Genomic DNA, 25,186 nt, shown 5'->3' with positions numbered 1-25,186 from the left:
GGTAAAGAATCTGCCTGCAATGCAGGAGACTCTGGTTTGATTCCTGGGTCGGGAAGATCCGCTGGAGAAGGGATAGGCTACCCACTCCAGGATTCTTGGGCTTCCCTTTTGGCTCAGCTGGTAAAGAATCCAGCTGCAATGTGGGAGACCTGGGTTCGATCCCAGGGTTGGGAAGATCCCCTGAAGAATGGAAAGGTTACCCACCCAGTATCCTGGCCTGGAGAATTCCATGGACTGTATAGTCTGTGGGGTTGCAAAGAACTGGACATACAGTTTCTCATTCCATCTCCCCCAGTACCTGACCTTCCATAATTTGCCAGAGAACTGAAATGAAAATGCTTGCTGCTTTTAGATGACTTATTCTTGTTCTCTAGAAGCAGAATGGGGTTCTAATTTTAGTGAAAATTAAAGAAAATATCATTGCATCCTCACCCAGTGAGGAGGGAGAAATGGTCTGGAAATTTTTTTTTCCTAAGAGGTGGCAGAACAACTAAAATCCAAAAAATGTCCCTTGGTGCTCTTGTAGAAACAAAATGAGCTAGATAAAATATTAGTTTAAACCAGTATAACATATTTTATGGTGGGGAATTTAGGGAAATGACATGTATATGGTAGAGATTTTATACTCCAATCAATGTTTCTTTGTGTAAAGATAAAGCTCAGGAGTGTCTGGAACATGAGAGTGAATGAGAAAAAGATTTATAAATTTTGATTTGTAGAAAGTCAGAGAATGGATAGCTTAATGAGATGGAAGAAGCCCAAGGAGATTTCAACTTTCTGTGAAAGAAACTGACTTGGCTGACAGGTCAGGTCTGACTAGCTGGGTGGGTCTCCTCTAGGCATGAGAGATAGCTCTGTCTTGGTTACCAGTGTTGGTGCCAGTGTTTCCATAGCAGTAAGCTAATGAAATTTTTCCATTATTCCAAGATGACCATCAATTTGAGTTTCTTTATTTTCTGTTAAAAATTTTCTGTTTTCTGCTCTGATGGTGGGATCATGGGCCATGTGCAGCTGGCTGAGGTCTGTAGTACAGCCAGTATACAGTGGAGTGAGATACTTAACATTTTCAGTTTCATGACCTTCATTTTTTTAAATGTTAAATCATAATGTTATGTTAACAAAGAGCTTTATCCCAAATTTTAGCTAATTAAAGAGAATTAGAGGAATGGTTACTTTGAAATCATTTCCTTTTTTCAGCTTACTGTTAAGAGGCTCTATTCTGTGAGAAATAATAGATTTGACCTGTTATTGACAAAATTTCTGTTGTAGTACAATCGACTTTCACTTAGCATAATGTTTTCAAAGGTTCATGCATATTGTAGCTTGTTCTGGATGTTATGTTTGTAGATTTATGTTTGTAATATAGCATTTACATCTATGTCCTTACTACATTTATGTCATATACTACTGTCTTTACTGACCACAATTGCTAAGAATCTATTTGATGAGTGTGAGAGTCACTATCCAGAAGAAGAATAATTCAGAGTCCCATACACAGAAAATTATATTTGGGAGTTATACTGTTATTTCCATGATCTTAGATTCAGAACTATTCTGTTGCTGCTGCTTAGTCACTTCAGTCGTGCTGACTCTGTGTGACCCCATGGACTGTAGCCCGTCAGGCTCCTCTGTCCATGGAATTCTCCAGGCAAGATTACTGGAGTGGGTTGCCATGCCCTCCTCCAGGGGATCTTCCCAACACAGGGATTGAGCCCAGGTCTCCTGCATTGCAGGCAGGCTCTTTACCACTGAGCCATCAGGGAAGCCCTCAGAACCATACAATATATAACTTATTGAATTCTGAGTTTGCGCAGATTCTGGGTGTTGTGCAGAACACATTGGTTTTAAGTGTTGCTTTAACACTTACTAATTCAGAATAATTATGAGGAAGAATTGAATTAATATAGAGGAGCATTCTTTGTAAATTAAAGTGATGAATATTTTGTATTAAAAATATTAAGATTTTGTTATTGGCCTATTTATCATTATTATTTTTTGGTTACATTTCCTATATTATTTGTAATGAAAGAGTATCCCATAAAAATTTATTAAAAGTACTTTATCCCTGAGCTGTGTATGCTTTTTTTTGCACAGACTTTTGTCTTTACTTGATCTGTTTAGAAATCTGAATCTGAAATTTTCACTTGATAATGTTATTTTTGATGATGGTTGCTGCTGCTGCTAAGTCACTTCAGTCGTGTCCGACTCTGTGACCCTATAGACGGCAGCCCACCAGGCTCCCCTGTCCCTGGGATTCTCCAGGCAAGAACACTGGAGTAGGTTGCCATTTCCTTCTCCAACGCAGGAAAGTGAAAAGTGAAAGGGAAGTCGCTCAGTCATATCCGACTCTTTGCGACCCCATGGACTGCAGCCCACCAGGCTCCTCCATCCATGGGATTTTCCAGGCAAGAGTACTGGAGTAGGGGGCCATCACCTTCTCCAGATGGTTGAAGAGGTTTTATTATTTCTCAGAGAGATGTACTTAGAATTCATTAGTGGATCAATGTAATTAGGTGTGAATAGAGAGACATAATCCAAATCAAACTTAAAAAAGAAACTCTTCTAGGTAGTCTGCTATTACAAAGGGGAAAGTGTCATGAAAATAAAAATATATCAGTATCTTTAAACCACCAATTTTATTATTATTTAAAACCTTACTTTGGTTTTAGCCTTTGAGAAAAAAATCCCTCAACTAGGCAAAAACTAAGAAATCAGAATCTGTATTGATTTGTTTATTCAATTCATTTAACAAACAATTTTGAGGCTCAGTTATCCACCTGGAATTGCAATAGGTGCTGGAAACATAGGTGAAAAATTCACAGCCCTTGCATTTGAGAGACATATTCTAGCTGAGAGAAAAAGACTTTTAATCAAGTAAGGACTGTGACAGAAATCTAAGAATCTATTTACGGTGTTATGGAGGAAGTTCATCCAGGTGGGAATTCAAGAAAGAGTTGGGAAAGTCTTGGGGGTAGTATTTTGAACTTGGTATTTAAAGAATAATAAGTTCTTCCCTGACCCCTTTTATCTGTAACTACGAAAATAAAAACTAGATTATTTTAAAAAAATCTGCCTGATGTGTATCCAACAGGAAATTGGTGTCCTGCCTTTATCCTCCTCAAGTGAGAGTCCTGGTTTTACTGAAGTGAGAAGGACAAAGCCCAAATCGGAGGGCTCAGAGGCATGTAAGCCATTCAGCCTTTTATGGAGGGGCTCCCTGCATGTCCTAGGGTCAGGTGGGGTGAGCTGTAGGAAAGTAGGGTTTTGGTAAAGGAGGTCTTGCTGTAGGGGCAGCTGGGGAGGAGGGTGGTAATGGTGTCTGCAGGGGACCTGGGGGCATCTGCTGGGCTGATGAGGAGGACCTCTCTTGGGACTTAGAGGACTTGGGCAGAAGCAGCCTTTCTTGCCACATTGTTCATTTTTAACCTTCTCTGTTGGCATCTTTTTTCTTCAAATATAACTCAAGTAACTCGCTGGTGAAGTTTCTAGGTGCATCAGTGACCCCCTCTGTCTCCCCACCCCAAACTTTTGGAGCATTGGAATCACCAGGGGAGCTGTTTAAAATACAGATTTGGGGTCAATCACAGACTTAACACAATCTCCAAAAATGATGCTTGGAAATCCATGTTTTTAACAGTTTTGTTAAGATATAATTCATGTATCATACAATTCACCCCTTCAAGTTATATAATTCAGGGGTTTTCAGCATATTCATAAAGTTGTATAACCACCAACACCCATTCTCAAATATTTCCACTACTCCAAAAAGAAACCTTGTGCTCATTATTGATCAGTTCCCATTCCTCCCCATACCCCTGTCCTCTGGCAAACACTATTGTACTCTCAGTCTCTATGGATTTGCCTGTTCTCGGTATTTCATGTACATGGGACCATACACTATGCAGCCCTGTGTAACCAACTTTCACTAAGCATGATGTTTTCAAATGTTCCTGAATCCTGTAGCATGTCTCAGCTCATCTTGCTTTTATGACTGAATCATATTCACTGTATGAATGTATGACATTTTGTTTATTCATTGCTCACCCCTTATGGACATATGGGTTATTCTAAGTTTTTGAATAAGGTAAGGTAAGTCACTTCAGTTGTATCTGACTCTCTGCAACCCCATAGACGGCAGCCCACCAGGGTCCCCCATCCCTGGGATTCTCCAGGCAAGAACACTGGAGTGTGTTGCCATTTTCTTCTCCAATGCATGAAAGTGAAAAGTGAAAGTGAAGTCGCTCAGTCGTATCTGATTCTTAGCGACCCCATGGACTGCAGCCTACCAGGCTCCTCTGTCCATAGGATTTTCCAGGCAAGAGTACTGGAGTGGGGTGCCATTGCCTTCTCCGAAGTTTTTGAATAATGCTGCTATAAACATTCATGTACAGTTTTGTGGGGACCGATGTTTTTACTTCTTTTGGGTATATACCCAGAAGTTTGCTGCTGAATCATATGGGAACTCCATTGTTTAACTTTTGAGGAACTGCCAAACTGTTTTCCAAAGTGACTGCAGCATTTTAAATTCCCACCAACAATGTTTCAGAGTTTCCGTTTCTCACTTGGTTGACAATGCTTGTTATTTTCTGTATTTTTTATTTTAGTCATTCTGGGGGTGTGAAGTGATGTTTCATTGTGGTTTTGATTTGCATTTCCCTAATGGCTGATGGAATGATGCTGAAGATGAAACTCCAGTACTTTGGCCACCTCATGCAAAGAGTTGACTCATTGGAAATGACTCTGATGCTGGGAGGGATTGGGGGCAGGAGGAGAAGGGGATGACAGAGGATGAGATGGCTGGATGGCATCACCGACTCGATGGATGTGAGTCTGAGTGCACTCCGGGAGTTGGTGATGGACAGGGAGGCCTGGTGTGCTGCAATTCATGGGGTCACAAAGAGTCGGACACGACTGAGCGATTGAACTGAACCGAACTGAATGGCTGATGATGTTAAGTATCTTTTCATATGCTTATTGGCCACGTGTCAATCAGAAGATACATGTGTGTTGTATATTCTTGGAGAAATGTCTATTCACATCTTTTCACTCAAATTTCATTGGGCTATTTGTCTTTCAGATGTTCAATCACTGAGAGGTGTTTTTTTTTTTAAACCATTTCGGGTGATATTGATGCAGATACTTGGATGGATAATAAAAACTATAGAATAGGCAGTGGGCATATAAAAGGATGAAATGCATGAATTGGTTTTGTATAGTGCTTCACTCTGTTGTAAACAAGTGGAGCAATTTGGTTTAATGCTGATTTATTGGCATTATCTGTTAAATACATTTGTCCTTTCTTGGCTAACCCTAACATTACCATGTTCATCTTTCTGTGCACTGCTGTTAGGTTTAAGTGCTCTTTGAGCTTCTTCCCTCAGATCACCTCTTATATTAAGTTACCTTCTTTCTTAGGAGGACCTCCTCCAATTCCATGATAATATATCTCTAGCTCTAATCCCTCTTCTGGGTGTCAGGCTTATCTATTCTATCGTCTATGAGACTTTTGCATCTGGATGTCCTGCAAGTACTTTAAACTCAGGCTATTCAAACCTCAAGTTATAATCAGCCTTTGCAAAGTTTCTTTTTCTGTCATCCTGGTTTGAAGACACTATAGCTTAGTCACTCAAGTGTATGGAATATTCGTACTTCTTAGACTGGAATGCCTGCATCATGAGTCTCTAGGGCGTTTCCTAGGCCAAGATTTTGATTTAACAATTCTGAGATTGTCCAGAGAGTAAGAATTTTACAAGTGCTTTTGATAAGCAGCTGACTTGGAAGACCACTGTAAGAGATTATGCAGGTTAAATATTTCAAACTGCACCTGCATCCCATTTTATGTTCATCTTCCTGCCTCTGCAGTCAGTTTGGTTCCTTGGCATTTACAGGTCTAACTCCCCTGCTTCCCTTCTCTATTCATTCTTTCTTCCATGCTGCTGTCTTCCTAAAGCACAGATTCAATCATGTCCCATGTGTGACTGAATGTTCTTTGATGGTTTCTTATTTCCTATGAGTCTAAACTTCTAGTCTGACCTTTCAGTTTCCTCAAAATCTGGCAGTTATTTACTTTAAAAAAATGTACTTTGCCTGTACTTTCCTGCTATTTCCTAAAAACAATCTAACTTTCAGTCTACCTAGAGGCTTATTTTCTCGCAATATTTGATGCACCTCTTTGTTAGTGCTGTATCCTTTTCTTGGATTTCTGTTAAAACCATAGCAGTCTCAGATCTGTAACAAACCATGCTGCATTATTCCATTGGCTTTGGGGAAATAATATGAAAACTTGCTCTAGCAGGAGAGATGGGTATGGTTTGTTCCCTCTGCCTATGTTAATGTTAAGTCTCTGATCAGAAGCCCTAAAATGAAAACATTTCTACTGAATCTAATCAACACTTATGTCAATGGACATGAGTTTGAGCAAACTCCATGAGCTAGTAAAGGACAGGGAAGCCTGGCATGCTGCCGTCCATGTGGTTGCAAAGAGTTGGATGTGACTTAGCAGCTGAACAACAACATGTTCATCATATATGCAATTAGTGCATATGCTGGTTCTGTTACCCCCACTCAACTTGTTGTAGATTTAACTTATGTGTAAGTAAGGCAGCAATGATGATTGATAATAGATATAATTTGTGTTTATCTAGCTCTGGTAGCCCCAGCCACATAACTATAGTTTTGTGTATATGTAGATTAAGTAACCCTGCCATGTGATGAGAGTAACCCTGCCATATCTGATGAGATATGGTATCCTTCCCTGAACACAGGCAACTTCTATGAGTTTCTATTGATAAAGTGCTGTATCCAGGACTAGGACTTAGAGTCATTACTTATACTTACAAACATTCTAAATATGTTTTCTCGGTCTACTTGTTTAATAGATACTCATTTTTATTTCCCATTTATGAAACAAATATTTCAAGCCCTTGCCTTCTGTGATAGATTTTCCTTTTATTTATTTAGCTGTGCTGGGTCTTATTTGGGGCATGCAAACTCTTAGTTGTGGCATATTGGGATGTAGTTCTTTGACCAGTGATCAAACCCAGGTCCCCTGAATTGGTAGCTTCTTAGCTGTGGGACCACCTGGGAAGTCCCTAACCTTTCTTTTTGATGTTTAAGTAAAGTTGCTTGAATCCCATCCCACATATTAAAGGATCTGACCTCTTTCCTCTGTGTAATTGAGAACCACTTTTTCCTTAGCATATTTTGAACAGATGAGGGTATGGTAGTTGATTATTGTTTACCAATATCTGCATCCTTTCCCTGTGGGAGATTGTTCTTTGCCCTATTGAAGATGTATACCTTTGTCATATGGCTTGCTTTAGTCAATGAAGTGTAAGAAGAAATGATGTATGTCACTTCCTGTTGCTTTGCCTTACTTTTTTCTCTCTGAAAAGAGATTACTATTGATATTCCAAAAAATGGTTCCTCTTTCTGAAGGTCCCAGCACAGAGATGATGACCACATGAAGGAGAGTCCTTACTTCAGTTCAGTCACTCGGTCGTGTCCGACTCTTTGTGACCCCATGAATCGCAGCACACCAGGCCTCCCTGTCCATCACCAACTCCCGGAGTTCACTCAGACTCACGTCCATCGAGTCGGTGATGCCATCCAGCCATCTCATCCTCTGTCGTCCCCTTCTCCTCCTGCCCCCAATCCCTCCCAGCATCAGAGTCTTTTCCAATGAGTCAACTCTTCACACGAGGTGGCCGAAGTACTGGAGTTTCAGCTTTCCTTCCAAAGAAATCCCAGGGCTGATCTACTTCAGAATGGACTGGTTGGATCTCCTTGAGCCAATCTATAATGAGCTCTAGCACAGAAGAGAAGTAAACCTTTGCTCTTCTATGCCACTGAAAACTTGAAGTTGTCAGTTATCACAGTGGGTGTAAGTGTGTGTGTGTGTGCTGTCAGTTCAGTCTTGTGTGACTATTGCAACTCTGCGCTGTAGCCCACCAGGTTCCTCTGTCCATAGGGTTTTCCAGGCAAGAATACTGGAGTGTGTTGCCATGCCCTCCTCCTGGGGATCTTCTTTACCCAGGGATCGAACCTGCATCACCTGCGGCTCCTGCATTGCAGGCGGATTCTTTACCCCTGAGCCACCAGGGAAACCCCAGTAGGGTTCTACTTTAATCTATATTCCTGCAATCCCTTGGAAATGTTTGAGAAGACCAGATAATCTCTGAGTCTCACTTTTCTCCTCTATGAAGTGCAGGTTTTGGTCAAGGGTGGAGATAGAGGCTCTTTTTAGAAGGAACTGCATGGTATCAGCAGCAGCGGACTGAGTGCCAGCAGCCCTGAGCTCTGGGGTTTGCTTTGCTGTTGGATAAATATAGGACTCTGTCAAGTCATGTAATCTGCCAGAACCTCACACTCAGGAAAAGAGGTACTCACATGTTTGTTGTCGGTCCCACTGGGTTTTTTTTTTTTTTTGAGAAATAATATATTTGAAAGTACTTTAAAAATTATTAAGCTCTATTGTTCTAGTTGAAAAGTGGTATGAAATTCTTGCATTCTTTTCAAAGATTTTATTTCTATCTTAATTCCACTGGGTGGCAGTATTTCACTTGCACTCTACTATAATTTTATAGTTTGTATATAATGTCATAGAAAAGAATTTAATCACCATCTCATTTTCTCCCAATCTTATTTCCACCCTTTCCCATCCCATGCACTCCCTCCCAAAATAATTCTGAGAATCTGTTACCATTTGTTTAAAAGTGATTGACATAAATATGAGGACAATCACTAAAACTTAGCAATTTATCCAGAACTTTTGGAACCCTGGTTTAATCCCTGGGTTGAGAAGATCCCCTGGAGAAGGGAATGGCTACCCACTCCAGGATTCTCTTCTGGAGAATCTCATGGACAGAGGAGCCTGGAGAGCTATGGTCCATGGGGTTGAAAAGAGTTGGACACAATTGAGGGACAAACACTTTGCTTCTTTTGGGAAGAAGCCTTAGATAGCTTAACTTAGCTCAGATGTAGTTAAATTACTTTGATGTAGGTAATTAAAATCAGTTAAAATCACCTACAAATATCTTGCTGTTGGCTTCTTTTGTGAGTGCTCTAACAATTTTATTTTTCAATAAACTCACATAGACATTTTTGACTGATAATACCACTGATGCTAGTTTTATCCTATGTACCCTAAGATAATAAAGTGGTTATGCTGAATCCTTTGATGTCTATGACATGTTTGTGAAACACAGTCAGGGTTGCAAATCAGTTTACCTTGTGTCAGAATTTCTTAGAAAATTAATTCTACAAGATCAGTTCAATAGGAAAAGTACACTTGTAAAGCTTGATGAGTTATTCCTTGCTGACTTCTTTTGATAGTAAGGCTTCCATATAAGGGATGGTTGGCTTCCCAGGTGGCTCAGTGATAAAGAATCTGCCTGCTAATGCAGGAGTCACAGGTTCCATCCCTGGGTCGGGAGATCCCCTGGAGAAGGGAATGGCTACCCACTTCAGTATTCTTACCTGGGAAATTCCATAGACAGAAGAGCCCTGCGGGTTACAGTCCGTGGGGTCGCAAAGGAGTCGGATATGACTTAGCAACTAAACAACAACAACAGAGTGATGGTCTGGGTCTCCTTGAGTTGTCTTTCCATGTAGCATGAAAAAAAAAAAAACCAAACCAAGATTCTTTATCAACATAGTGGGTTGCTAGTTTCCCCTTGGAAGGAGCCGTCAGTGCAATTTCTAAACTGCCATAATCACTGCATAAGAGAAAGTAACTCCTTTGAAAAGCTGTTTAAAAGTTGTTTGTAAAATGGTGTAAATAGAGAAATCTTTATTTTTAAATGGCTGACATTTGATAAGAAATTTAAATTTTAATTGTTTTATGTCAAGTAAATTTTTCCTCTTTTCAAGGAGGAAAAAAGTAATGATAGAAAGATAGATGTTTAAACACAAATTGATTTGTTAAAATGAATTTCATTTCTTTCTCTTAAGGTCATAATTATGAATCATATATCCTCTCTTCTTATGTACAGAATAGTGATAAGCTATTTGCATGAACACACAAACATTTTTTTTTTTTTTTGTGGAAGATGATCCATAGAGTTTTATTGATTCTCGAAAGAATTTATGACTCCAAAAAGTTTAAAAAAATCTGGCATTTCATCATCATTACATATTTTAAAGTAGGTTTAAAATCTTTTTTAGAATTTTTACTTCATAAAATATCAATTCTCATTTGTACAAATGGAAAAAATGTAGGAACAGTGTATCTTATTTAAGGATTTTTTAGCTTAGATGGTAAAGAATCTGCCTGAAATGTAGGAGACCCGGGTTCGATTCCTGGGTCAGGAAAATCCCCTAGAGAAGGAAATGGCAACCCGCTCTGGTATTCTTGCCAGGAGATTTGCATTGTCAGAGGAACCTGGTGTGCCACAGTCCATGGAGCCACAAAGAGTCAGACATGACTGAGAGACCAACACTTTTACAGATTAGAAAGTGACTGAATGGCTACTTAGTTTAGTTAGGTGGGTTCACTGAAGTTGTACGGCTGACCTAAAGTACTCTGATTGATAAGCTCGTAGGAACATGAGGATAAGTGCAACTGGCATTTCACAAGTCACTTTATTCTAGGTCCTTCCCTGCTAAATCTCTTTATTAGTAATTTAGGAAGCATGCTTTGTCACACTTGCTGATGAGAGAAAACCGGGAAAGAGTTGCTATTTCGTTTGAGAGAAGCATTACTCAAAATTTTAAGTCCCCCAAATAGGAATAAACCAACAAGAAATTAATAAAAGTCAAGCCTTATATGTGCATTAATAAATTATTTTGTAAAAATAGAGACCTAGAGAATTTATCTAGAGAGCAATTCAAAGTGAAAAGATTTGGGAGTTTCAATTAGTTCTGATTTTAGGAAGAAGTTAGTATGGTTTGATAAGAGATTGGTCAGAATTTGTAAACCAGCTGAGGTGCTGGAAAGAAATCATTGGTCTTATCTTTGGAACATGTAGATATGAACAAAGCTGTTAAAAAATTTTGAGCTTATTTTTGAGGTATACCTGTTTTGCATATCAGTGACCAGTTTTGCAAACAGACCAGGAGTGGAAGAGATAGAAAGAAGAGTAATAGTTAAGTGTTCCTACTGAGTTGTTATTGAACAGCACCTGTGGTAGGTACTGTGCTAAATTCTTCAAATGGATCACTTAATTGAAGTCTCTCAGAACACACCTGTGAAGTAGATAGTACTACTCTCCCTTTTTCACAAATGAGAAAACAGAGGCATAGATTGCTTAAATGACTTATTACTGTTTACAGGTAGTGAATAGTATAACTTGGAATGCAGTCTGAGTTTGAATGTAGAGTCCATACACTATTATACTGCTATGATATCCTCCCAGGGGAATAGTAATATGGAGCCGAGACAGGAGAGTTTCAACAGAGTACACACTATCATTACAAGCTGGAGGCTGGTAAAGAAAAGCGAAAAATCAATCTGATACGATGACTTCATTTGAAGTTGTTTCCCCCCCCCCCCCCCTCAGTAAGCCGATGAAGGCAGATGCCAAACTGTAGCCCCTGAAGAATGAATAGGGAAATGAGGATATTTATTGAGAACTGGGGCAGTTAGAAGGAAAATGAGGCTGTCAGAGATGATGGTGGGGCAGAGACTAAAGGAAAACTGGAAGAGGAGGGATTGGGGGCAATTTAAGAGTAGGAGATTCCCTGGTAGCTCAGGGGTAAAGAACCCGTCTGCCAATCCAGGAGATGCAAGAGATGCGGGTTAGAACCCTGGGTTGGGAAGATAACCTGGAGAAGGAAATGGCAACCTGCTCCATTATTCTTGCCTGGAAAATTCCATGGATAGAGGAGTCTGGTGGGTCACAGTCCATGGGGTCATGAGGAGTTGGACACAGCTGAAAGCACATACTTATAAGGCCACTCATAGAAGAAGAGTCTGTTAGAGTGAAGAGGTTATATTAGCACAAGACAAACACAGTCAAGAACCAGACAGCCTATATTCTCTGTTTTTTTAAGGGTGGCTTGTGGGCAATTTTAAAGTTTTTAAAATACATTAAAATGCTTTTAGTTTTATTGTCAATTTATTTTAAAATATTTCACAAATAAAAATTTAATGCATTAGGTACTTTTGAATTAAATCAAGGAGAAACGTGAGATACCAAAAGAAATTTGGTCTATCTTCTGAGATTATTTGCTGGAGAAAGATGATGTGTTCCAACCCATTATCATCACCCTCAGTGGCCTAATTAGCATTTGTTTTCCCCCATTTTCTCAGGATACCAGAAATCCTTATTTGTTTGGGTAGCAATGGGATCAGTCATTATTGCTCTAAAGAGTGTGGTACTCTTATTCATCTTGGTTAATAATCGGTCTAAGGATGTCCATGTTGCCTAGCTCTAGCTAATGAGATGTAAGAGGTCTTTTGGGTGAGGCTCCCAGGAAAGCTTTCAATTTCCTCATGAAAAGGAACAGGGGCTCCTCACTCTTTTTCATGACTAGTAGAGTGTCACCCTTTGAACATGAGTTGACAGGCATGACAGCAAAGTCAATGTGTGAAGGATGGCAAAGCAGACATTTAGAAGGTACTTGGTATTTCACCAGTTCTGGACTGCCTGGCTTTGCATCTTTTGTTGCATGAAAGATCTATGTGTATTTATTGAAGTCACTGTTAGTTTTTCTGTTGCTTGCAGTCAGACATAAGATTCAGAGAAGCAAAAATCTCCATCAACTATTTTTCATACATGTGTAGTTTATGGCTTTGGTAAATTTTAAGAAAATCTCTCTAATTTATTTTTACAGCTTATCAGTTCAGTTCAGTCACTCAGTCGTGTCCGACTCTTTGCGACCCCATGAATCGCAGCATGCCAGGCCTCCCTGTCCATTACCAACTCCTGGAGTTCACTCAGACTCACATCCATTGAGTCAGTGATGCCAACCAGCCATCTCATCCTCTGTCGTCCCCTTCTCCTCCTGCCCACAATCCCTCCCAGCATCAGAGTCTTTTCCAGTGAGTCAACTCTTCGTGTGAGGTGGCCAAAGTACTGGAGTTTCAGCTTTAGCATCATTCCTTCCAAAGAAACCCCAGGGCTGATCTCCTTCAGAATGGACTGGTTGGATCTCCTTGCAGTCCAAGGGACCCTCAAGAGTCTTCTCCAACACCACAGTTCAGAAGCATCAATTCTTCGGTTCTCAGCTTTCTTCACAGTATAATGTCTCATTAAAAAGGTTTTAAGCTGGCTTATCAATTTCAGAAACAATTTAGTGTTTAAAAACATTGGGCCACTCTATCCTTTATTTCAACTAGTTGTTTAGTTCTAATTTCTTTTCAGTAACTAGAGCAGTGCTTATGTGATGTTTACATTAGCTGTATCTCCATCATAAAAAAAAAATATTTTTGTCATGGAAGAAACTAAAGCATGAAGCCACAGAGATGGTTTTCACATTGGACCTAGATCAGTTCAAGGGAATGTCTCATTAAACCATTTAGTCCACTTTCTAGAAAGCGTTGACTTACTTTGAAACTACTGCAATGCTTGTGCACTTGTGAACTGGGTCAGAACGAAGTTAAATGTAAAACAGTCCTCACTGTTTTTCAGAGTTCCTGGGATGAAGATGATTATCTCGAGTTCTTTGCATCTAAACGTGGGACATTTGAGATATGGTTACTAGGGAAGGTATTGCCTTCTGCCTCAGCATTGTTTGACTTAAAGTACACAAAGATAAGGGCTTCCCAGGTGGTGCCAGTGGTAAAGAACCCACCTGCCAATGCAGGAGACATAAGAGATGCAGGTCCCTTCCCTTGGTTGGGAAGATCCCCTGGAGGAGGGCATACCAACCCACTCCAGTATTCTTGCCTGGAGAATCCTACGGACAGAGGAGCCTGGCAGGCTACAGTCCACAGGGTCTCAAAGAGTCGGACATGCCTGAAGTGCCTTAGCATGCATGCACAAAAGATAGGTGACGTGAGAACTTTTGTCGTGGGCTTCAAGGTATGTCAAACAAAGTAGTGAAATTTGGTTGAAAGCATTTGCTTCATATAGTGAGTGTAATATTAATGTAAATGCTTTATTTTTATAGTGTAACTTGGATTTATGTTCAGACAATGAAATGTGATGAAATTTCTAGTCAAGTCTAAGAGTGCTATGAAGAGAAAAATTGACCTGACAATTAAACAACAACAAAAGTCTAGACACTACTATAAAAATTGTTTAAATGGCAGTAGGAAAATCAACATTAAACATTATTAGAGCAATCAAATAAAAATATATTAAATATGTGAATAAACATCACTGCGTGTGACATAGAAAGTAACTGCAGTATGTAGAAGTATGTCCAATTATGCAGAGATGGAGCATTTTAATATCTGGATCTTCTTGTTTAATCCCTTGAGTCATGGCATAATTAGCTACCACAAGATCTGATCGCTTCAAATCAGGTGGTCAAATCTTTTGGCTTCTCTCTAGACTACCATCACATTGAATGAATTATTAATATTCAGTCTTGGTGCTTTGAGTCAAGCCTATTAAGAACAATCTAAGTTTCAGATCTTTTCTAAAAATTATATAAAATGGAGAGCTTTGTTGTAGTTAATTTTAAATGGAAGCATAATTGCCTAGTAATGCCATTTGGGGGATGTTTTTTAAGAGAATCTTCAATCTTTGTGATGCTTTCCGTTTTAAGACGTGTGCATCCTTATGAATCATTAATTCATAGAAATCATCTGTAATAAAAAAGGAAGTCTAGTTGCCTAAATAATGGTTAGAAAACTGGTAATTCTCTTTTCTGCTTTTCCAAGTCATGAAATCCGGTTGTTTTACACAGCTTGCTTTAGAATTTGGAAAGTATTATAGCCTGGAGAATTCCAGGGATGGGGGAGCCTGGCGGGCTGCCATCTATGGGGTCGCACAGAGTCGGACACGACTGAAGCAACTTAGCAGCAGCATGGACCCCCTACAAGTCCATATTTTGTTTTCACTCTACTCACTAAAATAGACATTTGTTCTTGTTATCTATTTCCTGCTTTAAATCATACTCATTGATACATTGTTGTGGCTAGTTAAGTATCTAAAGCATCCAGTATTGTCATCTTTGTTATGTATCTAAAGCATCTGATATTGTCATCCCAGTTTGTGATCCATCCTCTTTATCACAAAACCTTTCTCACTAGATGTAGCTCACACTGATACTCCGAAATTCAGTCTTCTATATCCATGTGAAAAATGAAAGTGAAAGTCTCTCAGTCATGTCTAACTCTTTGTGACCCCATGGACTATAGAGTCCTTGGAATTCTCCAGGCCAGAATACTGAGTGGGTAGCCTTTCCCTTCCTAACCCAGAGACTGAACCCAGGTCTCCCGTATTGCAGGTGGATTCCTTACCAACTGAGCCACCAGGGAAACCCATGTACACACCACAAATCTATCATAGTTTCCTTTCCTAGTGGGCCAATTGCTCTTTAGAATTCATCCCAACATTGCATTCCAGTCATAATGAATGGAAAGTGTCCCTGGAGATTAAGTTTATTTGCAGTCCTTGAATAGTCTGCTTATGTATCAGTGTCTTAGGTAGTTTTAAAATTATTTTCATCATTTAGTTTAGTTTTGTTTCATTCACAAATTGCTTTGTGTAACTGTTGTCTAATCAACAATAATCTATTCATTGTGAGAATCATGTGGTAAATTTCATTTGTCTACTTCAGTTTACTCCAGGACTGGATATACAACAATCTCTCAATAATCCTTGGATAGTCCATTAACCGAATTAAATTCTAGAATATTTCATATATGGGAGTGCATTCATCTGCTTGAGCTGCTATAACAATATACCATTGACTGGGTAGATTAAATGACAGAAATTTATTTTCTCACAGTTCTGAAAGTTAGAAGTCCCAAATCAGAGGGCCAGCAGATTTGGTTTCTGGAGAGGACTCTTCTGTTTTGCACATGGCTGCCTTCTTGGTGTGTCCTCACATAGCCTGTCCTCAATGCCTGCATGGAGAGAGAGATTCTTGTTTCTCTTTCCCTTCTTAGAAGGGCACCAGTCCTATTGGTTTAGGACTCCACCCTTATGTTCTCATTCAACCTGAATTCCCTAACAGCCCTATATCCAGAGAAAGTTCCCTAACAGCCCTATATCCAGAGAAAGTAATTTTGGGGGTTAGAGTTTCAGCATATAAATTTCGGGGGTACCTAATTTTGTTTGCAACGAAGAGATATTAAATTATTAGCAAATCTTTTAGGAAAAGAACTATTGAATTTTGCTTTGCCCATAACCATTTTTTAATTATATTTCTTCAACCTAGCTTGATCTAAACCTTGATTTAATCATGGAAAATTCCCTCCTAATATTCTGCTCTGCATGGTTTGGCAGGTGTTAATTAAGTTTTTCTTTAAATTCTTAGCTGGAACTGATCAAGGCTCTTTGGGGAGTTTTACCTAAAAGATCCCCTCTGGAGGCCTGGCAGAGAGTGAATCCAAGGCTAAGCTTTATTAATCACTCCTGCTGTTCCCGTTTTCTGCACACCTTAAGCTCAGCTTTGAGAGGACCAACACATTACACCTGCCTAATAAACAACTGTCTAAGGATTTTTGTTGATTGTTTCATAGAATTTGAAGCATAAGTGAATGGTCTTAAGTCTGATTATTAACAAGAACAAGTGAAGCCAGACCTATTACATACAAAGGTAGGAGCCCCCTGACTTGTGGTTCTGTCAAGTAACCATCTTAAGCTGAGTAGCTTATTTTGAAGGGTTAGACAAATTTACCTGTACAGATTTACCGAAAGGATGATGCTTAGATATCGCATTTCAACTTACCATTTGCCATAAAGATATCAATCACCAATAATAATCAGTTGTTTTTAACTTGAAAGATAGTCACACACACATATACACATTTGCATGCATGTGGGTGCACACACACACACACACACATACACACATACAGAGGAGTCCGATGTTTGATTCATTATCATAATCATCCTGTCACATTTAGTGTTTTCCTTTCTGGTCCTCCAAATTCTAGCCTCCTTAACAATAATATTCTCATGTCTATTGTAGAAAAGCCTTATTATTTCTAAATCTAGTTCCTATTTTCATCATTGTGAAGTGTCTTTGTAGTCATTACTATAATTTTAAATCAAAACTCTTGGAGCTCTTTCCTGAATTTGTGGAATTGTTTTGTATTGGATTTTTCCTTGGAGTTATTTTAGCTTTAACTCATGGCATAGAACTCTTGAGTATATAAACCTCCTATTATTTTAATGCAATATTGTTATACAGAAAGTGAACTTTCATCTACATACCTACCTGAATTGGTATAGCACTTTCTTCCTGCCCATAGATAGTCTTTGATTTCCTAATTTTCATTAGCCAGATTTCATTTTTTTTTTGCCATTAGCATGAGGTGTTGTCTACTTAACACTTTGCAGTTTAGATTTTTGCATTCTATAACCAAATGAGATAAAAATCCTGTAAATAATAATATTCTTTCATAATTTTATGTTACTTATTATTTTCCTATTAACTTTTCTTGTTTTTGCTCTTAAAGTTTTATTTTGTGGTGTGTATGCAGATTCTGAAAGTGACTGTATAATTGCATAGGTTAGATATAAACTGTGGTCTTCCTCCTTATGATACATGTATGTATCCCTGTTCCTATAGATTGGGGAGGATGGAACACTCTCTAAGATAACTGTGGAGAAGGGAAGATTTAAATCCTCTGGGTCTTCCTTACATCTGCTTCCCTGCTTCTGCTCTGCTTAGCAGATATAGCTTCTTGTTGCTTTGCTTATATTGCCCTGTTATACATCAAGTCAACACTGGCAAGGAATTAAGTTTTAAAATGAATTTTCATTAATGAACTATCCTCTCTCTCTCTCCATGCAAGAAATTTGTGTGTGAATGTAATAGGTTATATTGAAGGTTGGGGTGGGGGGCTTGGTGAGTAGAGAGGAATATTATAGAAGGACAAACAACTTCAAATTAGGTATCAAAACACTTGCCTTTACCTGCTCTCTGGTGGTCTCATGACCAATGTGCACTGATTATCAACTTTGCTTTACGTAGTCTGCGAGCCGAATCTTCCCATCTCTCTCCTCTTTCTCCATCTCACCTTTCCTTCTCTTTCTCAATCTTCACATTTCTTTTCCTATCCTTTCCTTCTTTGGTTGCCCCCATGTCCTCTCTTCTGTGATGCAGTTTAGCTGTTTCCCACCACTACTCCTAGTTCAGTTCAGTTCAGTTGCTCAGTAGTGTCCAACTCTTTGAGACCCCATGAACCGCAGCACGCCAGGCCTCCCTGTCCATCACCATCTCCCGGAGCTCACCCAGACTCACGTCCATTGAGTCCGTGATGCCATCTAGCCATCTCATCCTGGGTCGTCCCCTTCTCCTCCTGCCCTCAATCCCTCCCAGCATCAGAGTCTTTTCCAATGAGTCAACTCTTCGCATGAGGTGTCCTAAGTACTGGAGCTTCAGCTTTAGCATCATTCCTTCCAAAGAAATCCCAGGGTTGATCTCCTTCAGAATGGACTGGTTGGATCTCCTTGTAGCCCAAGGGACCCTCAAGAGTCTTCTCCAACACCACAGTTCAAAAGCATCAATTCTTCGGTGCTCAGCCTTCTTCACAGTCCAACTCTCACATCCATACATGACCACAGGAAAAACCGTAGCCTTGACTAGGCGGACCTTAGTCAGCAAAGTAATGTCTCTGCTTTTGAATATACTATCTAGGTTGGTCATAACTTTTCTTCCAAGGAGTAAGCGTCTTTTAATTTCATGGCTGCAGTCACCATCTGCAGTAATTTTGGAGCCCCCCAAAATAAAGTCTGACACTGTTTCTACTGTTTCCCCATCTATTTCCCATGAAGTGATGGGACCAGATGCCATGATCTTCATTTTCTTAATGTTGAGTTTTAAGCCAACTTTTCCACTCTCCTCTTTCACTTTCATCAAGAGGCTTTTTAGGTCCTCTTCACTTTCTGCCGTAAGGGTGGTGTCATCTGCATATCTGAGGTTATTGATATTTCTCCCGGCAATCTTGATTCCAGCTTGTGTTTCTTCCAGTCCAGTGTTTCTCATGATGTACTCTGCATAGAAGTTAAATAAGCAGGGTGACAATATACAGCCTTGACGTCCTCCTTTTCCTATTTGGAACCAGTCTGTTGTTCCATGTCCAGTTCTAACTGTTGCTTCCTGACCTGCATACAGATTTCTCAAGAGGCAGGTCAGGTGGTCTGGTATTCCCATCTCTTTCACAATTTTCCACAGTTTATTGTGATCCACACAGTCAAAGTCTTTGGCATAGTCAATAAAGCAGAAATAGATGTTTTTCTGGAACTCTCTTGCTTTTTCCATGATCCAGCAGATGTTGGCAATCTGATCTCTGGAATGAGGTTCGTGACATTGTACAGGAGACAGGGATCAAGACCATCCCCCTGGAAAAGAAATGCAAAAAAGCAAAATGGCTGTCTGGGGAGGCTTACAAATAGCTGTGAAAAGAAGAGAGGCAAAAAGCAAAGGAGAAAGGAAAGATATAAGCATCTGAATGCAGAGTTCCAAAGAATAGCAAGAAGAGATAAGAAAGCCTTCCTCAGCCTTCAATGCAAAGAAATAGAGGAAAAGAACAGAATGGGAAAGACTAGAGATCTCTTCAAGAAAATTAGAGATACCACTACTCCCAAACTCAACTATTTTCAACCATTGCCTGCTGCAATTTATCAAAGTGCTCAACTGGAACAAGAGCCACTTTCTCAAAGAGGCAGTTGGTTGAACAAAAATATTTTTTTGCATTTTATTTTGTTTTGCTTTTGCCACTGGAACAGAATATCAAAATGCCAGCGCTGGTAATGATTATACCATGTTTGTACAACTTTATGCACCAATAACTTCTGGAGTAGTAAGTAACAGATGGGCATGAGAGCGATCTGATTTGGGTGAATTACTAGCTAAAATTAGAGATTAATGTGTTAGGTTCAAATTGATGTTCATGTGCTAGAAATAAAAACTGCAAGGTAATTAAACTCCGAAGAGGATAGATTCAAATAAAACAACATATGCAAAATAATTAGAATTTTAAGTAGACTGCTATCCAATGAATTTTGCTTGTCCCATATTTCAAACGTTCTGACTAAAAAATAAAGTCATTTTAACTTGAACTTTCAAACTTACAGAACTATTTAAAATAATGTGTTAGTCCAGAGTTTTAGATTTTTTTGAGGTTTCTTATTTCCCTGGCTTTAATTGGAATGCCAGAAAGCTGTCTTCTTACTCCTTCACATTCGTCGCTTTATTTTAATTCACGTGATTTGCCTCAATGAACTAATAACATTATGGCCAAGTCCGCTCTAAGGAAATAGGCATTTATTGTTAATTAAATGAATCCTTTTCTACTTTTCTGCCAATAAACAGGTTACTTTATCTTGCCTTAGTGAGTTGTTTGTATGTTTATTTATTTAAAATTAATGCTAATAAGTGACTGACAGTGGGTGGCTCCAATGGAACAGAGAATTCACTCCTGCAGGTTCCCTCCTCATCCTACCCCAAACTTCAAAGAAGCCACAAAGTTACCTTTTAACCTGATACAGCGTAGTAGCCAACTGACACCTTCATGAGGTAGAAGAGACCTGGAAAATTTAACTAAACCTCTAGGCATAAATGATCACAGTGCTAGTGAACAATGTGTTTACTAGGAGGAGATGATTGGATGGCATTACCAGTGCAATGGACATGAACTTGGGCCACCTCCAGGTGTTGAAAGACAGGGAGGCCTGGTGTGCTGCAATACATGGGTTCTCAAAGACTCTGACACAACTGGGTGACTGAACAACTACACATTGTACTCTTAGGCCAGTCCTATGGAACAACAAGCGGATTGGATACCTAAAAATTCTCTCGTCTATTTGGAAAAAACAGGCAAACCAAGATTTATTTATTTTTGAATGAAACTTTTTATTTTGAAGTAATTTTATTTGATTCACATGAAGTTGTAAGAAATAATACAGAAAGATTTTGAGTAACTTTTGTCATTTCTCTCATTAGTAACGTATTCACCACCAGGATCTTCCGTGTCCTCTTTACAGCCTCACCTGATTACCACCTCCTCTACCCTCCAAACCCTGGCAACCACTAAACTGTTCTCCATTTCTATACATTTTTTTTGAGAATGTTATAAAAATGGTATTATATAATATGTGGGATTGACTTTTTTTTCACTCAGCATAATTTTTTGAGATTTACCCAGGTTATTGCATTATCAACAGGTCATTCCTTTTTTTGTTTGTTTGTTTTGGCTGACTCATGGTATGGACATACCAGAATTTGTTATTCACTCATTGAAACACATTTTCATTGCTTTTTGTGTTTTGTTTTTTGTTTTGTAGATTCCACATGTAAGTGAGATCACATAGTATTAGTCTTTCTTTGTCTTATATCACTTTGCATAATCCTTCCATCAATCCAGGTTGGATTGATACTTTGACCACCATATAATTACCCTCATTATCTCTAGTGCTTTTCTTTGTTTTCAGGTTCTAGTTTATATGATAAGAATGTAACCACTTCTACTTTCTTTTAATTAGTGCTTCCATGGTGTATCTTTTTCTATACTTTTACTTTTCACTTGCCTGTTTAATCTGAAGTGAGTTTTTCCTAGACAGCAGATAGCTGGTTCACTAAAAAAAAAAAAAAAATCAAAAATCTACTCTTAAAATTTCTGTATTTTAATGTGTATTTAGACAGTTTATGTTTAATGAGATTATTGGTATATTAGGACTTAAGTTTGCTATTTTTTTTTCATTTGTTTATGGTCATTTTCTCTCTCTCTCTCTCTCTCTTTTTTTCTATTTCCTTTCTCTGCCTTCTTATGGAAATATGGTTCATACTTAAACAGTTTTTTTTTTGAATTCTATTTTGATTTACCTATATTATACAAACTTGTCATAGATGACTGGTTTCATCATTTTGCCATATTAAATGAATTGGAGGAATCTTATTTCTTTGCCCTTCTCCATATAACTGCCTTAAATATTTCCACTACATACATGTAGGACATCAGAGAGCACTGTAATATTTGTTAGAAACTCAAGAGAAGAAAGAAAACCTACTGTATTTACCTGTTTGCTTATCATGTTCTTCCTTTCTGATGTTAAACAACTTCCTTTCTATTTATAGAGATCTTCTGTGTAGGCTCCCCCCCACCCCCCCGCCCCCACCCCCCCACCCCCCCACCCCCCCACCCCCCTCCCCACCTCGCCCTGACTTTTATTTTTTTAGAAAACTACTGACATAAGAATGATTATTTCCCTAAATTGTTATTTTTCTCTGGCTACTTTCAAGACTTTTTCTTTGTGTTTTCCTAAATTGTTATCTTTCTCTGGCTATTTTCAAGATTTTTCTTTGTGTTTAGTTTCCAAAAATTTAATTATGATATGTTGTGGCATGGATTTCTTTTTGTTTATCCTCTTTGGAGTTTGTGCTAGTTCTCGAACCTGTATGTTTGTTGGCAAATTTAGAAAATATTTAGACATATTTAGATATCATTTTTCTCAAATATTTTTCTGCTACATCCCCTTTCTCATTTCTTCTTCAGATTCCATTTACAGGAATGTTACATCTTTTGTTATAGTTCTACAAGTCCCTAAGGCTCTATTTTTTTTTTTTATCTGTGTTCTCTCTGTTGAATAATTTATGTTCTATCTTATAGCTTGCTATTTCTTTTCTTTCTGACCTCCATTCTGCTCTTGAGCCCATCCTCTGAGGTTACTATTTCAACTGTTATATTTTTCAGTTCTAAAACTGCCATTTAGTTCCTATTTACATCTTCTATTTCCTTAATAAGACTGCAATTTTTCATTTCAAGTGTGTTCAATGGATTGTTGAAGCTTAAAGTCTTTGTCAGATAGTTCTAACATGTCTGTCATCTTGAATATAACATCTTTTGAGCATTTTTTTCCCATTCAGTTTGAGGTTTTTGTGAGTCTTCATATAATGAGTGACTTTCTATTGAAGCTGGGGCATTTTGAGTATTTTATGAGACTCTGCATCTGATCCACCTTCTGGTTCTCTGACATTGCTCCAGCAGGAGGGTGGAGGGTGTTACCTCATCACCCAGGTTCCCCATCCAGTTTGCATTGACAGCTGAAGGGATCAGACTCCTTGTTACTACTGAATGAGGTGGGAGCTCCCACTCTCCGCTACACCTTCACTGACATGATACCTCTCTGACTGAGAGAGATAGATGTGTCTTGTTACTTCTCCTAAAATATGTATTTGTAAAAATGAGTAATTAAAAACCCCAATTCTAGGAATGAAGCATTCTTAGGAAGTTCATGTTACATACATAATTTTTCTTGAATAGTGTAATTTATGTATATTTGAGTTCCTCAATAATTATATTTATTTAAGTTATAACATGTAAATTGTTGTAAGTCTCGTACTGATCAGCAAGAGCCATAGATATTTTTCTTTCATAGCTAAAAAGTAATGCCTTCTTTTTATAGCAAATGCAATGGATTCAAAATAATTTAGAGTAAAATAGTCCTTCCTTCCCAGTTACATTCTCCAGATATAACTACTGTTTCAAGTTAGATAGGCATCCGTCCTGTTTTTAGTCTAGTCTATGGTTTCCCACCTCACTTACTCACTCCTAGTTTTCCTCTACAGCTTCCCTTTCTATTCCTCCTTTCTAAGCTTATTCTTCTCTATCCAGCTGTAAAATGGTGAGATGCTTTCAAAATTGGTTCCAGAAGTCTTATCTCCTCAATCAACGTTGTTTTTCTTTGTAAGTCATCTATATCTTTGTCTCAGTTACCATTTATACTTAGATGACTTATGAACTTATTTTTCTACTTCAGATCTCTGGTCTGAGTGTCAAATCAATAACTCCAGCTCTCTACTTGACAACTCCTTTTGTATCTAAATAGCACTCCAAGTCCCAAATGCCAAAACCAGACTGACTGTCTTTTCTTCCAACTCTGCCGGTTTTCACATCTCAGTAAATGGTATCACTATATATTGAGTTGTATTCAGCAGAAGCCTAGGAATCATTTCTGATTCTCTTTTTATCTTCACCTCCCATATCCAATTAATCATTAAGTCCTGTGGCTTTTCCCTCCTGAATTGTCCCATTCCTTTCTATTTTCAGGCTTTTATCACTCTTACCTGGGCTAACACAGAAATTTCCTAAGTGGACTTTCTGCTTCTAATCTCATTGTGTTTGAGTTAATTTTTTTACTCTGTAACCAGAGAGATATTTTCACAATAAAAATTTGGTCATGTCACCTGCCTGATTAAAATAATTCATTTTTTAAAATTGCTTTTATGGGAAATACCTTAATCCTTAACAAGATTTAGTATAATGCCTGTCATATAGTCAACATTCAATAAGTATTTTTTGGGAGAATGAATAGTTGAACTGAGATAGTTTATAGTATTTGCTATTAAAATAGTATTGTTACACACATGTATGTATCCAAGTATCTTTCTTTACTTTTGTTATATTTCTGTTGGATATGTTTCTAGAAGTAAGATTGCTAGTATAGTTTGGTTTTCTCTATTAAATATCAAGGTTGATAAGGTAATTGGTATAGTACCTTGTAGCCATCAAGAGAAAAAGAAGAACCTAAGCTAGGAAGATCAATGATGATTTATTTATTAAAGGGGCCATCCTGTACCCTCTGTCTGGTAAGGGGAATTATGTTCTAAAGAACTGCCCAATCACTTAAGCATTTTAAAAGATAGAACATGAATGTGAACGTGAACGTGAAGTCGCTTAGTCGTGTCCAACTCTTCGCGGCCCCATGGACTGTAGCCTACCAGGCTCCTCTGTCCATGGGATTTTCCAGGCTAGAGTACTGGAGTGGATTGCCATTTCCTTCTCCAAGGGATCTTCCCAACCCAGGGATCGAACTCTGGTCTCCCACATCGTAGACAGATGCTTTACCATCTGAGCCACTATATGCTAAATAACCTTAGATAAAATATTTTGGAAGACAGAGCAAGGAATGACTGAATCGAATTTTCATATTTATAATAATTGTGACTTATTCCTATTTTATTTTGATTATATGTTTTTCTTGGGCTTCTCCGGTGGCTCAGATGGTAAAGGATCCACCTGCAATGCAGGAGACCTGGGATCAATCTGTGGGTCGGGAGATCCCCTGGAGAAGGGAATGGCAAACCTCTTCAGTATTCTTGCCTGGAGAATTCCATGGAC

At 38.6% G+C, this 25,186-nt stretch overlaps 1 protein-coding gene across 4 annotated transcripts in view; it reads left to right on the top strand.

The window, feature by feature from the left end:
• The window catches only part of EPM2A (EPM2A glucan phosphatase, laforin), a 115,492-nt gene that overhangs the window by 29,446 nt on the left and 60,860 nt on the right, over positions 1-25,186 (top strand). Inside the window, exon 1 of one of the 4 annotated variants that reach the window (XM_069598637.1) lies at positions 2,142-3,185. The exons of 2 other annotated variants lie outside the window; for them this stretch is intronic. In XM_069598637.1, the coding sequence (XP_069454738.1) occupies positions 3,077-3,185 (109 nt within the window). In that variant the 5' untranslated portion in view covers positions 2,142-3,076. Of the gene's footprint in view, positions 1-2,141; positions 3,186-4,766; positions 4,951-25,186 lie in introns of those variants that run through there. One more of the 4 variants, XM_069598638.1, reaches the window with a different exon arrangement.

The sequence above is a fragment of the Ovis canadensis genome, chromosome 8, assembly GCF_042477335.2.
Source record: "Ovis canadensis isolate MfBH-ARS-UI-01 breed Bighorn chromosome 8, ARS-UI_OviCan_v2, whole genome shotgun sequence".
Lineage (NCBI taxonomy): Eukaryota > Metazoa > Chordata > Mammalia > Artiodactyla > Bovidae > Ovis > Ovis canadensis.
Note: the sequence above shows the minus strand (reverse complement) of the source record. Positions and strands in the feature narration are given on the sequence as shown.